The sequence below is a fragment of the Mauremys reevesii genome, linkage group 13 (genome assembly GCF_016161935.1).
Source record: "Mauremys reevesii isolate NIE-2019 linkage group 13, ASM1616193v1, whole genome shotgun sequence".
NCBI lineage: Eukaryota > Metazoa > Chordata > Testudines > Geoemydidae > Mauremys > Mauremys reevesii.
The window spans coordinates 29,797,595-29,813,317 of record NC_052635.1 but is presented as its reverse complement, the minus strand read 5'-3'; the positions used below and the strand labels follow the sequence as shown (position 1 = coordinate 29,813,317).

Sequence of the window (15,723 nt, the reverse complement as noted above, 5' to 3'; positions counted from 1 at the left end):
TGCTGTGCTTCACAGTGAGCTTATTGTCCCGTGGATTTTGCATTGTCTCCCAGGGCAGGATAACAGTTGACTTCAGAAGGAGTTCAGTGAAAGGAGACACAGGATACTATGCTAGGCAAAGCTGCATGCACACCCAAAATTTGCCTAAGAGCACTATAGATGGGAGGACTGATAGAATGATTTCCATGCTTTGTTAGCAGCAGAATGTGGTACCTAGAGTTCTGTTTGTTGCAGGCAGACAGTTTGCAATACTCCTAACTTCTCTGCTGCCGCTTCCGATAATGGAACATCTCTGTATTTCTGAAAGCCCGGTAATCACCTAGTCCTTGCATTTTTTCAGCCCCTCTGACCACAAAAAGTTTTGAGGTTTCCATATTTCTTTCAGGCTGGAAGCAGAGAGGAAAAGTGTTTACATGACTAGAGTGGCTGAAGAAAGCAGTCACAGAGTGGTAGCGACAGGGGCAAGTGAAAGCCCTGAGCTGGGCGAGTCTGGACTCGGGGTAGTTATTACCTATGGAGAATATGTTTTTTAAAAATGTAACAGAGCCATTACTACTAAGCTATAAAATGCACTGATGTATTTTAGATGTAAGAACAATACAAGTGAATACAAAGCTGGGTAGCATGATGTCCTTGATCCATTTGAGCTGTCTGTCTTTAAAAGAATGACTTAGAAAACGGTATCCTCAGTGGCACAACACATGCCCCCCATTCCATGCTTCATTTCACATCCCAGCCAGCATGGAGGACATGCAAGTGTAAGCTTTCCCACCCCACCGGAGGTGAGATGATCCATGCTGGCTAGGACAGTTAAATTAACCATCTGGCTGTGTGCAGTTCCCTTGTCTTTAAGGCTCCTTTACAAGACCTTTTATCTCTTCTTCTTGGTTTCCTTCTTGGGTTTCTTGCTCAGCTGTGGAGCAGCCACCTTCGGCTTCTTCACCACCTCTGAACTTTTAAACTCAAAATTGTCAGAGTCCTACAACAGTCAATTAAGAAAGGAACAGTCAGTAATGTTTTCAGGCATGAGCTTTGTATTTCACGTCTCATCCCAGTTCAGAATCTGAGTGTCTATACCAAAAGGAGCAAGCAACTAATGTATGGCCTTGTCAACATACACATGCACCCACTGGTTTAAACCTGGTCACATTGCTTTAAAGATGCAGTCTGTAAATTATTGATGCAAGCTAACCCCATGTTATCCAGATTTAATTTGATTTAGGAGTATCCATCCTGTTTCTTACACTGATTTAAAACCATACACAGTTACTGATGCAACTCTGGGTATAGACCAGATCTCAGAAGCCAAGCAGAACCACATTTCGTTACCCAGTGAAGTTACACCCTTTAGGGAAGACTTGGAGGAGGAAGAACAAAAGGTAGCTGTGACGGAGGGCAGGAAACAGAGAAGTGAAACTAAAAAAAAATTCCAAATGGGAAGAACAGAAAAGAATTCTGAAATCAGCTGTACATGTGCTGAAACATTTAACAGGGATTTTGCAAAAATAAAATCATCATCATGCAGCAGACAACCCCCACTCCTCCAAAAAACAAACAAAAAAAACCAGCAGCAGGAATTTAAAGCTCAAAGAGTTTGTAATCAAGCCCCCAGATCTAGGAGAGAAGTTAGAGACAAAGCTCTCTTCACCTGGACTAAGAAGGATAGCTTAGAGACATCCCAATCTCTTCCTTCAAGGGAGATGATAGATAACATTTCTATTAGGGGAAACAAATTCTAGTCATCTTGGAAAAATGCAAGGGAACAGAGCCAGCCTCATCCCAGAAGGCGCACACATGCAGATTGCCTCATTTCATTAAATGAATTTGGATATAAATATTGCTTACGCTTCTAAATTTCTATCAATCAATATGTGCCAACTGGAAAAGGACACACAAAAATGGCAGAGAAAGATGTGTTAGTTTTAAGCTTCCAAGAGAGAGTTGCAGATAGTGCAGGGGGAGGGGAGTAGCTGACAGTATCCTTTTAATCAACGAGCTTGGTTCAAATGTTTCTCAAGTTACAATAAGCTTGGTTCAAATGTTTCTCAAGTTGCTGCACTATTATTATTCATATCTGTGTGGCCTTCCAAGGGAGGAGTCTTGGCTGACTTGCTGAAGGATGTAATCGGTACATGGGGAGCTGGCAAACAGTGCGGCAATACTTGGAGAAATAGAGCACTATGCAGTTCCTATTCAGTGACACAGAGTTCACTGCTGCCATACGATGATCACTGCTGCCTTCTAATGTTCAAAGCAAGGTAGTCTTCAAAGCCTGAAGCCTCCTCAAGTGAGAGAGGCTGTTCTGAATTCTACAGACTCAAGTAGCTGGTGTCACTCCCATGACCAGAAGACATCTATTCTTGTTTATTAGCTTGTAAATCGATCATATGGGACTTTTCTGCAGCTCCTCTAAGAGGGCAGAGTATGTGTGTGGAAAATGTAACCATAGCATGTGCACACCACGGGATGGTTCCTTAAGCATTACAACTCCTATTCAGTGCCTGGCTTTCAGCTCCCTACGCCAAAGTGTGAGCTCTCCTTATGGTTCAACTTTCAAAGTTCAGGCCATTAAACGTTCCCCCAAAACATAACAGGGTCAAGAAAATGAAAGAAACCACATCTCCCCTCAAGCTGCAGTTCGCTCTCACACACACAAACACACCTTGAGCAGGTTCAGCATCTTCCATCTTAGAAATATATCTATAAATCTGTTAGTCTGTAAGGTGCCACCAGACTCCTTGTCGTTTTTGTGGATACAGACTAACATGGCTACCCCCCTGATACTATCTATAAATAGATACTTTACAGTCAGTGCATTATTGCAGCATTCCAGGCTTCAGACACACAAAGTAGAGTTAATACTGTGATAAAGATACCCCTCATCTTTTCACAACAAGAATCAGATTTTTCTAACCAAATCTACTGCCAGCTGTAAAGAGAACAAAACTTCCCATGTTAAGTTGTTCCTGTAAATACTGGTCTCCACCCTACACATCAAGACAAATATAAAATCACTATGTATTGTGCTCTGATTGCCATCAGGAAAAGTTGGTGTAAAGACTAAAGACCTTATAAATACAGGGGTTTCCAAGTGCACTTGAATCTTGTTCTATCAGAATAGCCAGCTGGACTTTGATCACTCCAGTTTAGCCCGTATTTTACATTTTAACTCCATCTTACATTTGCTTTGTGCCCTGTAGTTTACATTATCATCCCCCTCTTGTGCTGACTACAGCCAGGTGGCCTTCCATGTGTCTGCACAGAGGTGGGGGTCAGTCCCGAGAGCTGTATTGCTGGTGCAAGCAAACACCAAGAAATTCAGCTGTATCGCATGCAGTGATGCCCTTTATCAAGGATTATGCACAAAGGAGAGCTAAAGGTCTCTTGCTGAAAAGGCCGACTCTACTGAGGGTACGCCTTGATTGGCTCCTTGACCAACAGAGTAAAGAATGGACCAGACCAATACTAACGTGGCAATGTAGATTTGAGACTGAGGTCAGCCCTTTGTGTGTGTTCTGGAAGAAATTGGGAGCAATGCAGAGGCAAGTACACTTAGCCTGCATGAAAAGTGCTGATCCCTTGTGCTGATGCTCAGAGAGACCCTGGCAGGTTCAGCTGTTCCCACCTTCTGTGGCTGGGGAGTGGGTTGCAGTGACGTGAGCAGGGCTGACGGGTGGGGGGGGAAAGCCGGTACAAATTACCGGGGCCCAGCAGTCCGGAAGGGGGCCCGGGGCCAGGCTTCCCTGGCTTCGTCAGCTCTGTTTAGCCAGTCCGCCCTTGCTGGGGGGCCCGACCCGCTCTCAGCGACCCTGGATATGAGCCTGTTAAGGTAGAAGAGAGGTAAAGGGATCCTCGCAGGAAAGACAGGAAGCGCAATGAACTACAGAATTACTGATCAACTACTAGGTTCTGGCTACCACCTGTGCCCACGCATGCTGGTACTGAAGAGAACAACTTACTGTCTTATGGGACTTTGAAATTGGGAGGATTATGGCCAATACACAGATCAGCTGGAAAATGGCTCCAAAAAAGAGTCCATAGCGCAGCACATTCTCCAGGAATGTGGGCTCTGGGACTTCAGGGGGAGAGAAATCCAACTCGGCAGCCATGGCAGAAGCTTCTTCTTCCTTCACGAACACTCTCAAGAAGTCTGGTTTCTACAGTGAAATAACGACAGCAGATTGTTTACTTTGAGTCATAGTTTCTAGAATTCAGTCAATTTTATTTTCCAGTAATAAACAATCCCACAGAATAAAGTATGTTGGTGCCTCTAAAGGCATTGTCAGGCTACAGAGCCAATAACAAGGAGGGGACTGAAAGTCACACTTTAGATGCCGTAATCTTCTGCAATCTGCAGACTAGAATAGCCTTCCGATGACTAGAATAGCTTGCTTATGGGTGGGAGGAGGCCAAACAAATTGTTACGTATGTGCGGGCTATATAGTGATAGGGGGACAGCAATGAGCAAGTATATATTTACTCCTGAAACTGAACATGTGATAACATAACTGTCTATTGTGTGTTTTTAGCATCTTCTGCTAAAGTATCTACTACAGGCCACCGTTAGAGACAAGCCACTGGTGTAGATGGACCCCAGTTGGATCTGATATGATAATTTCCTCTGTTCACAGAAAATACTCATTTTCCCAGGATAATCCATGTTCTATCACCTTGAAAAACAGATGTTGATTTACATTCACTCCTCCCCCCACCCCACCCCCAAAATAGCCATAGCTAAGAAAGGTGACAACTCCACAGAACTGGGACAGGCCAGAGAATTTGTCTTTGCGTTAGGCAATGGGGTACAGAGGCCTTCACCTCTAGGGTACAAGTTCCAGTGTGACTCTAGGTTAGAGGTACTAGCTAGCAGGGGGGCATGGACTAGGATAAGGAACATTTTGCACCTAAGGCACTGCATCAGATCCAGTCCAGTCCTAGAGCAGCCTGGAAAGTGACCCAAAAGGCCCTCCTCTGTCGCTGCCCCATGGCCTGCGTGAGGCCAGTTGGTGGGTCCCGCTCCTGTCAGTTCTTGGTGGGCACGTGTCCCATTGCAAGCAGCACTAACCGGGCTCCCTGGCCCTAAGGGCTGATCAGGCCAGAGCAGGGACTCCCTGCTGCGGAGAGCGGCGTGCTCCCAGCGACCCCCTGTGTTAGTGGTGTGGGTGGGAGGGAGGGAGGGTGAGGCTGTGAAAGGGACGAGCCACGTGGGTCCAACTCCCTGCGCAAATCCCAGTTGGGTGCTTAAACCACAGGTCCATTCTTCCTCTCCTTCTTAAATGTTATTCCAAATCATTTGTTAATGGAGAAGCCTATTCATTTTGTGAAACAGGGAAACAGCTTTCTATAATAATGACTAAGTCTCTTGCCAGAACTGCTAGATAAATTCAGAGGCTACACCTGCCATGGTAGTCACAAGAGTGACGCTTAAGTGATATGAGATGCTATCAGCACCCTGAGAGGCATGTTCAGTTTTCCTATTTCTACTTGGCAGAGCTGATTTAACAAGACATCCCGTTATATTGACATACAACATTAAAGGGACAAGGTCAACTTGAAAGGTACCCACGTCCATAGGTATGTGCAGGATCAGGGTCTAAAACAGCAGGACCTGTGATTTATTTACTTGTGCACACAACATTCTCCTGTCCCCAGTGTTAAGGATGTTTGCAGGATTTTGCTATAGGTGTGTTTCAGTTAGATCCCCAAAGCAACCTCTGTGTTTGTCTGACTGGGAGTAATGTGACAAAGGAGTAAATGGCTTCTTTAAACTCTGTTTAAAATACAAGAGGCCAGTCCTTCAACTAGATCTGCCCTCAGAGCAGGACTGATGGGGCTCTACACAGGCACCTCTGCAGATCCAAATGCAGGACTAGGTCCAAAATGGTGTCAAGCAAGCATGCTCAGAAGTAATTTGTTTCAACTTTCTTATTTTAAAATCTCCACCCAAACCAAGCAAAATCAGCAATTCTTAGTGAGGAATAGAGGCAGGGCAAATTTTAAACTTCACTTATTTTGTATCTGACTTTGTTTAAAAAAGAAAAAAAAAAGTTAGAATTTTTATTTTTTTACGATTGTATTCCCTGCCCTCATCCTTCTCATCAAATTGAAAAATAGCAAAAAGGATTTTTGCTCAAACCTTCAACATACAACAATACCTTTTTTTATTTTTAAAACACACTCCCACTAACCCCCACTCATACGTCAACCTACCAAAAATAAATGTGCAAAAATAAACCAAAAAAGGGAACTGATACATGCAGTGTGAAAATAGAGAACTCCTGATCTCATACTGCACAAATCTCCCTTCCATCCCTACTTATCTATTTCATATCTCATTGTGGCTTAGGGAAGTTTTCTAAAATTTTCCCCGGGGTGTTAGCAGTATCAGGAGCCCTAGTGTAGAAAGCATATCAGCTGCCACCACCATTTTAAGCACTGTGCCATTAGATCTGCTCACAGATTTATACAGAAAAGAAAAAAAGAAAAAGAAAAAAAACACCACAGAAAAGTTTTCTAGTGCAGAGAGGGCTCCTGCATCTAACATAAAGCCCAAACCTGCAAACATTTACACATGCATTTAACTTTACACACATTAGTACTCCCAGAGGGTCTAAGTTAAATACAGAATCCGGGCCTTACTGCTGGGCAGAACACTTGCAGGCTTTTGTCTTCACTGCAAAAAAAGTGAGTCTTTACACCAAGTGTAGAGTCTTTACTTTACACCAAGTCTTTACCTCAGTGTAAAATCCTAGTGAAGACAAGGCACAGATAGTTTTTATCTCAAAAAGATAGTCACGCTAAACCATAGCAGGACATGGGGTTGACTTCAACTAGCTACATCAAGTAGTCACATCAAGGTAAAAACTAGCTGTGCCTTGTCTCATAAGAACGGCCATACCGGTCAGACCAAAGGTCCATCTAGCCCAGTATCCTGTCTTCCATCACTAGCTAATGCCAGGTGCCCCAGAGGCAATGAACAGAACAGGTAATCATCAAGTGATCCATTCCCTGTTGCCCATTCCCAGCCTCTGGCAAACAGAGGTTAGGGACACCATCCCTGCCCATCCTGGCTAATAGCCACTGATGGACCTATCCTCCATGAACTTGTCTCCACCAGGATTTTACATCAAGCTAGCTATCTCAATGTAAAAACACACTATTTTTGCAGAAGCAAAGACATAGGCACAGAGTTGTAACCCGGAAGCTAACTTGTCACAGTAGTGGATACCATGGGCTTAATCTGGCACCCACTGAAATCAATGGAAGGTGTTACAATTGCCTTCACTGAGTGCACGATCAGGCCCTGTGTCCAGTGGTTAAGAGTTTTCAGGATCAGGGCCACAGGTTGTAAGCTCTACAGAGGAAGGAAGGAATCTGTCATTTATAATGTTTGTACAGTGCCTAAAACAACAGGGAGGAGGACAATCCCTCATTTGGGGCCTACCACAATATAACTATACTGCACCATGCACACTAAAGCCACTAAAAACAATACATCATAAATCCATCTTTGGGTAAAGACAAAGAATGACAGTGTTAGAGCAAAAGGGGAATGTTTCCAGTGATCAGCCAAACTGGCCAGATATGGGTATCTGAAGCTAGTCAGTAGGCCCTCAATAGAAACAGCCTGAATTTCAAGGGCGCTGGGAGCCAGCAGCTCCCATTGGCTTCAATGGGATTTCAGGGTGCTCTTCTATTTACAGCTAAGGGTTTAGCAGCCTAACTTTAGGTACCCATATTTGACAATTCTGGCCTGGGGCTTTAATGGAAACAGCTGAGCAGCCTTCTAGCTGAGTGACATGCTTCACGTTCAGGGTGTCTATTCCCTCTTTGATAAAGTCAGTTAAGAGGACACCTGGTCCCAGGAAGATTATAAAGAAAAAGAAGCGAAGCAAGGGGATTAATTTGGTGCATGTTTTCAATTGTGAGCCATGCACGGGCTGGGCAGGGCAGGAGGATTCCCGTTAACCTGTTGAGACTCCTCCTGTCCGTAACACACAAAGGGGAGACATTTTCCACTCTCCCAATCCCTACATAAAACAAAATAAAAAAATCCCTTCCTGATTTAGCTCTGGTGACTCAGAGCCCTTCCTTACTGTCTGTTCTCCTGCCAGGTGCAGGGCTCTCCTCTGCACCCCCAGCCGCACAAAAACCTTTCTGAGCATCCTGAGTTTGTATCTCGCCCTCCCAATCCCCTGACCCCCACCCCATCCTGAGCCCCCCATTCCTACACCAATCCTCTGACTCCCCATCCCTACCCCAATCCCCTGACCCCCACCCCATCCTCTGAGCCCCCCATTCCTACACCAATCCTCTGACTCCATCCCATCCTCTGACCCCCCACCCCACCCCACCCCAATCCACTGACCCCCGTCCCCTCCTCTAAGCCCCTTCACACTCCCCCTCCCGCCGACCGTCCACCCCCGCGCCTCTCACCTCCCGTTCCAGCGGCCAGGCCTCGCCGCCACGGGAAGTGATTCCTCCCAGCGCCGCAGGAAGCGCTTCCTCCCATAGCAACCAGCTCCAGGCCGGCGTTACTAGGGCCCTCTGTAGTGAAGGAGAGGGGGGCGGGGCACATGTGACTCTTTGCCCCACCCCCCCGCGTGCATTGACATTTACCCCGCGTTGTACCGCTACAGCGCCCGCCCGAGCGCTGGGGCCGCCAGGGGGGAGCGGGGCTGCGCAGTCAGCGCACAGACCCGGGCCTTGCCCGTCACGAGTCCGGGCGGGCTGGTCCCACGAGCCGGAGGGCAGGGAGCTGCCCGGCCCGGCCCCTGCCTGCAGGGTGGAGCTGGCCCGGGTTACAGCGTTCAGAGCAGGCCCCGAACTGCCCCCACGCCCAGGGTTCGGACTCAGGTGGGGCCCCGCCCCGATCCTGCAGCCAGCTCCCCGGGGGAAGGGTTGTGTGTGCTAACGCTCTTCCAACAGTGGGGTGTGTTAAAATCACCTATTGAGCACGAGCTCGCCTCACCCTTGTCTTGGCCCTGGAGGTCCAGGGGACTCGGACTCTTGCAGGGGTGGCCAAACTGGCCCACGAGCCACACATGGCTCCTTTAAGTGCCGTTCGCCAAGCCCCATCCCACCCACCAGACTGGGACTGGGGCAGGGGGAGCTCAGAGCTTCTGCCCTGTGAGGATGGGGGGGTCTTGAGGCTTCAGCCCCACAGCAGGCACCTGCTGGGGCTCGGGGCTTCGGCAGAAGTGGGGCTGAAGCCCCAAACCCCAACAGCCACACCCCACATGGCTGAAGCCCTGAGCCGTGGCAGGCACCCAGCTCTCGAGCTTCTGAAGATTATCATTTGTGGTGCAGACGGTCAGTAAGTTTGTCCACCCCTGTACTATAGTGATGAGGACACTAGAGAACCTGAATAAAACAAAGGGTTTAACTCTGCCCCATAAATATATTATGCTAAATCTAAGTGGGGTCCTAATTATTCCCTCCTACCCCATGCCCTTCATTTTGGGGTTACCATTTTTCTGTCTTCCTACTCCTAATTCCTGGTCCCTCCTCTCTTCCTTCTCATACGTTTGCTCAGGCTATTTGGCAGCTGGTGGGGTTGCTGGCCATTTGACTAGATAAGCCTGTCCCCTGTAGGTTTATCATCTAAACCCGATTGTTCTGCTTCTGCAATCCCTTATCTCACCATCAAAATATTTAGCTGTCATTTAAGTTTATTTCTACTGTTTGCTTCAGTAGCCCCAAGCAATTTATTCCAGATGTGTCTTGTTCTGTATATAATCCGCAACCTGTTCAATGTTACTTTCCTGATTTTCAGAAAGCAGGTGGTTTTGGAAACCCTTTCTGGTCTGGCTCTGTCTTATATCAAACCCTTTTATAATTCTGAATACCCAGGTCAGGTCATTTTGAAGTCCCTCTGCTTCTTCACATTCAAATAGGACCCCTATGTCATAGGTTTGTTCCCCACTTTGAACTTTAGCATCCACAAGATGGGGACCTGCATGGACTCCTAAACTAAAATCCTAGCTTAGATCTGGGTCTTGCTGCCATCAGCCAGGTTTTTAGTGTCTGGCACACTCCCTGTTCCCCCAAACTTTCCCTGGAGAACATAGATCCAAACTCCTTGAATCTTAATACAAAGAGGGATTCCCTATCCCCCTTCCCTTCCCCTGAAAATCCAAACAAGGGAAGAAATCAATCAAGCTCTAAAAAGAAAAGGATTTTATTAAGAAAGAAAGAAAGAAAGTACACTATATCTGTAACACCAGGATGAAAAAAATATACAGGGTCTAGCTATAAACCTGGAGAGGCTTCCCCCCACCCCCTTTCTCAGAATAATCAAAGTAACAGCAAACAGAAATAAAGATATTTCTTCAGCAAACACACAATTGCAAATGTAGAAATTAATTACAAGACTAAACCGCCTTTCTAATACTCACTATACTGAATAGAAGAAAATACTTCAGGAAAACTGGGAGAGCTTGAAGATATGTCTGGCCTCTCTTAGATCCAAAAAGAGAACAAAGACGCAACAAAGAGATCCCTCCACAGAGATTTGAAATTATCTTGTCCCTTGATTGGTCCTCTGGTCAGGTGTTCATCAGGTTACTGCTTGTTAACCCTTTACAGGTAAAAGAGACCTTACCCTTAACTATCTGTTTATGACACCCTATCTCAAGGCTTCTCTTTTAAACCATGCCTTCGCCTGAACGCTCGACCTTGGGGCCAGCTGTGGCACAGTAACATCCAGAAGGGCATGTTTCCAAATACCAGGTCCAAAATAGGTTGTGATTCTGTTGTCTATTCAACAAACTGCCTAAGGAAGCAGTCTTGCACAATGCGGCCCCCTCTATCTACATGTTCCTCTCAAGATTGGTGCAATTGTTATCTAAATAGATATGAATAATTAACAGAGGCCACCCTCCCATCTACGATCAATCATCTGGCTTTTCCGTTTTCACAGGCTTCTTTTTACCTGTAATTTTCCTGAGCTTGTCTCCTTGAAGTGCTTAGGCACAACAATAATGAATTGCACTTCAGTCTGTGCTGTTCCAAGGAATCTGTCATTTAGCTACCCCGATTCAGGGCCCAATCATGAAAGGTAAGGTGATCTGCAAAGAAAAAAAAAAATACTTTCCCCCTTCTTTGTCATGTATTAAAAAGTCTGAAAGGTTTTTCTTTTCTCCCTACTTTTTACCTTAGAAATATCAGTAATATCAAATCTAGTTTTCCTTGGGTTTTTTTTGTTTGTTTGTTTGTTCCCTGAGTACTCACTGACTATCCTAAATGGGTGTGGGGAGTTTTCTCAGCCCTGTGAAGGGTCAGACAACCAAGTTTGTAATAAATGGATTTTCTGACTGCTTATCAAGTGTTTGAGTTCAATAGGTGTTAGTAAAAACAGGCGAATAAAAATCACTTCCTCCCTCACTTAACAAGTTTCACTTATTTGGTACCTGAGATGTCATAGTCCTAACTAGTTCTCTGGTTTTCCATAGAGACATCCATGTTAAAAAGGGTATAGAGGACATGGATGTTAAAAACCCACCTTAGAAACAATTCAGGGAACTGACATCGCCCATAGCTGCTTATATTTAGGGTTGAGTTTGGGGAAGGCCGTGAGATCTGCCACTATTGGCCCAAAACACTGAATTAAAAAAAATAGTCTCAGGGACTGAAAAATCCTTTCACCAATAATTCTGTGGAAATGGACATCAGGGAAGATCCTGCCAGCCTAGCAAAGGCGGCCAGATGATATTCCTGACAGAGAAAAGACTCAGGGTCAGGTTGTTAGCTGGTGTAAAGCTAGCTAATCTATTGAATTCAATGGAACTCTGCAGATTTACACCATTTGAGAATCTGGCCCTCAGAATCAGACGTTTCTGGCTAAAGAGGGCAAAATACACTAGTGTGTGCTTATGTTCAGCCTGATACAAATAGGTATTACAGGCGAAAGGTCTTTTTTCCAGAAAAGAATTCAACTAGATGTTTTGAAATATCAAATGGAAGTCAACGTGGCTCAGAAAAACAAACACTTTACCTTTGCAGGTCTTGCATTTATAACAATAATCCACACTCTGGATTTATATAATCCCTTTCATCCAAGGATTTGAAAGCCCTAGAAAAACTAAAACTCACACCAAGATGATTATCCCAATTCTACCAATGGAGAAACTCAGGCACAGGAACTTATTTATTCAAGGCCTAAATCCCATATTTAAAAGTGAGTTATGCCCATGGGACCCTAAATCTCATTAAAAGTCAGTAGGACTTGGGCTCCTCAATACCTAAGGGCCAGCTCCTCAAAGTTAGGAACCTGACTCCCCACTGATTTCAATTGGGAGTTAGATGCCTAGATACCTTTGACTGAGGATCTGGGCCTAAGTCACTTTTGGAAATAGGATTTAGGCTCCTAAATTCACTTAGGTACTTTTGAAAACTTTAACCTGGATCTCCTGCTCTAAAAATTTCCACGGAATCTCCATGTTCCTATATCAACTTAATACCATCAGAGCTCTCTCTGGTAACAGCATTTCAGATGCCTGTAGAGTGAGATCTCTGAGCAGAAGCACCTATATAGAGCTTCCATGCTTTGTACTTTGGTCCACTTTTCCTCCCCCACGCATTTTGCCATGGCAAAATATCAAGACAACAGCTGCAGGTTTTGGAAAGGCCCCATCCACTCTAAACTAGCAGCCTGACAACCACCAAACACTGCAACAGAAACTCAAACTTTGAAAAGGCAGGTGGTGCTACTTGGTAGGATTGGGAGCAGCTTGCATTGCATGATACCTACCACCATTACACATAACCACCCAGTAAGTGTATTTTAAAAACATAGAAAAAGAAGGGCATTGGTCAGATTGAATATACTGTGTGAATGATGCCTTAGCAAAGCCAGGGGAGATTTGAGAGGATTCCCTGTCCATAAGATGACTTTTACTTTTCAGATACTTAAATAGCACCTTTCATCTGAGGCTCTCAAAGCACTTTCCGAAGGTGGGTATTCAGATCTGCATTTTTACAGATGGGGAAACTGAGGCACAAAGCGGTTATGCCAATATCTTTAAAAACAGCCTGTGATTTGGGATGGGGCCCTATTTCTGGTTCCCTAGCCTCCGGGCCGGCTCCAGACACCAGCTAAAGAAGCAGGTGCTTGGGGCAGCCAATACCAAGGGGCAGCCCTCCGGCCGCTATTGGGGCACATCTGGGTCTGCGGTGGCAATTTGGCAGTGGGTCCCTCAGTCCCTCTTGGAGCGAAGGACCCGCCGCTGAATTGCCGCCGAAGAGTGGAGCAGCACAATCACGCTGCCGCGGCTTTTTTTTTTTTTTGCAGCTTGGGGCAGCAGAAACCTGGAGCCGGCCCTGCCTAGCCTGAGACCTTTGGGGCCTGATTTTTAGAGATCGCTCCCATTGACTTTCAGTTTGTATATGAGGTTGTCAGTGCCTCTGAAAACCAGGATCCGAGGCCTTTCAATCTGGGTTCCCAAAATCTGAGGAACACAAAATCAGAGGCCAGTTTTGAAAACACGGGCAAGGTTACAGAGCAAGAGGAGCTCAGATCTCCTAGCTCCCAGTCTAGTGTTGGAATGTGACCTGTCAGCTTTTTGGAAAATTATCTCTCAAAATTGCAAGAAGAATGAAGAGTTAAATACAATTCTTAATCATCTGGGAAACATTTCTAGGACCTGAATTTTCTCTCCTTCAATGAGTCATTTTGAGAGGCTGAAATACAGAACTGACTGTAGAATAGTGACATCTGCTGGCCAATGCTGGGGACATTTCCCCACCTGCTGGTGAAACATTTCCATGGTTCTACCAGAAAATAAACAGAACCAGACAGACACAAGTACTAAAAATGGCATCGCATCTCACACTGCCACGTCAGGGCTCCTGACAGATTCACATTATGCAGGCTGGTGCTACTTGCTCTATTGTAGTCTAAGTAATATGTTAATATGTGAAGATTAAGCAGGCTTTTCAAACAGGCTTTTAAATTCATGAGACAGTCTTTCATTTTGCTAGCACCTTTTACTTTTTGCATGCCACCAATTTAATCCGTCTGGTTTTTAATCTGATACATTGCTTCATATTCATGCTTCCAAATACAAAGTATATGGCCAAAATCTGGGCTGCTTTTCTTCCATGGGGACCTTTTTCTAAGGAGATTATTTTGATAAATATTTGTATTCAGTATGCTCCAGTCCCAAATTCCTCAAGGGAAATATATTGGTGTTCTAAGCATCAAATCTGGAGACTCCAAGGATCCACAGCATCAAATCCTGGCCCTTTATCCTTCCAAAGTAGAGAAATTGAGTCCTGTACAATTTACCAAGGATTTTTTTTTAATTAAAAGAAGACATCCTGCTTGCTGTGCTTAGACATTACAGATTCTGTGGCTCCTCTGCAAGAGCAGGGGATGTTTCCCAATGGGCCTCGCCAATATTTCTTCTCGCTCCTTTTGTTCTTGTGTGCTGGGTTGCTGCCATGTCCCCCCACATCTTCCCCCCAGCCCCCCCCCCACACCAAGAAGTGCCACATTGCTACATTCCAATGGCTTGTGAAGAATTTTAGGCTCCCTTGGATTAAAGGTACTATATAAATACCAATTCATGAGAAATATTATTAAATTCCTGATGATGTGCAATAGCTTTACCATTTGTACTCAGACGTAAGATGTGAAATATGCGCTAAAATAGGTCTCCCAGTCAGCTTAATCGGTGCTGTTTAGGCTAACAAGTCATTTGTGGTAACCTAATTGCCTCACTAACTGATGAAAAGAAAACCACATGGGGTTTGGAAAGTCATGAGGTGCTGCATAGGGGGTCATGGGGACCAGAGGACACATGAGTCAACAGCCACGCTCAGGAAAGCTTTGGGGAGGCTGGAGAAAAGGCTAGGACAGCTGGAGATAGCAACAAGGTCCAGGGAAGTTTTTTCTGGCCTTTTAGCTGAATACCCAATAGAGTTAATTCCAACATCAAATCAATATCTAGGGAATTGTATCAGGATTTTCGGGCTCTGTCCTTTGTCAATGAAGGACTGGAAATAGAATGTAATAGCAGCAGGTGTCTGCCTCACACTCTGGGCCACAGTCAGACTGGGTGTAAGCAGATGCAACTTCAAACTTCAGCAGAATTTCAATCAGAAAGGGGGCCAGATCCTCTGCCAGTGTAAACTGGTGTAGAACCATTAACTTCAATGGACCTAATCCAATGTACACCAGATAAACTGGCCCATTGTGTACAGGAAGTAATATATCCCATAACGCCCACCTAGCACTGACTGCTGGATTATGGGAGGTAACTTGCCCTGCCAATTACATCATGCTCTGGGGTTGGCTGTAACTCTAATGAAATGAATGAGATCAAGGGGGCGGGGGTGGGACAAGAGAGGAAAAGTTCTAGGTACAAATGCAATCGTACGACATGTAACTCTCTCTAAAACCACTTATCAGGAAAAAAATACATTAATACCTGTGTTACATTTAATGGCCAAATTTGCACCCACTGAAATAAGTGGAAAAGCTCTTATTGACTTCAGTGCTTGCAGGATTGATTTCTAAACCCCTTAAGTAGGGGTCTTCCTATAGGTCTGTACGGTGCCAGATCTGCCTTTGCCACTATATTAGTTAAACACTAAATAGTGATCATAAAATGCTCTCAGGGATGAGCATCCACTGACTGCAGCAGGGGTGAAGGCAGGACAGGCTCTGAACCACATCACACCCCTTAATAGGCTGGGGTGGATTAAGACAAAATGCACAGA

The 15,723-nt window shown here is 45.2% G+C and overlaps 1 protein-coding gene across 4 annotated transcripts; it reads right to left on the bottom strand.

The window, feature by feature from the left end:
* Nucleotides 1-553: 553 nt before the first annotated feature.
* MANBAL (mannosidase beta like) lies at nucleotides 554-10,439 on the bottom strand. 4 transcript variants are annotated; one of them, XM_039499545.1, is made up of 4 exons: nucleotides 8,437-8,589; nucleotides 3,960-4,157; nucleotides 1,649-1,716; nucleotides 554-979 (listed from the first exon to the last, which is right to left on the bottom strand). In XM_039499545.1, exons 2-3 carry the CDS (start codon nucleotides 4,107-4,109, stop codon nucleotides 1,654-1,656), a joined length of 213 nt encoding a protein of 70 aa, XP_039355479.1. In that variant the 5' UTR covers nucleotides 4,110-4,157; nucleotides 8,437-8,589; the 3' UTR covers nucleotides 554-979; nucleotides 1,649-1,653. The 4 variants fall into 4 exon arrangements, with proteins under 4 accessions (XP_039355479.1, XP_039355477.1, XP_039355478.1 ...); XM_039499543.1 differs by lacking the exons at nucleotides 1,649-1,716; nucleotides 8,437-8,589 and adding an exon at nucleotides 10,398-10,439; XM_039499544.1 differs by lacking the exons at nucleotides 1,649-1,716; nucleotides 8,437-8,589 and adding an exon at nucleotides 8,711-8,822.
* Nucleotides 10,440-15,723: the final 5,284 nt, after the last annotated feature.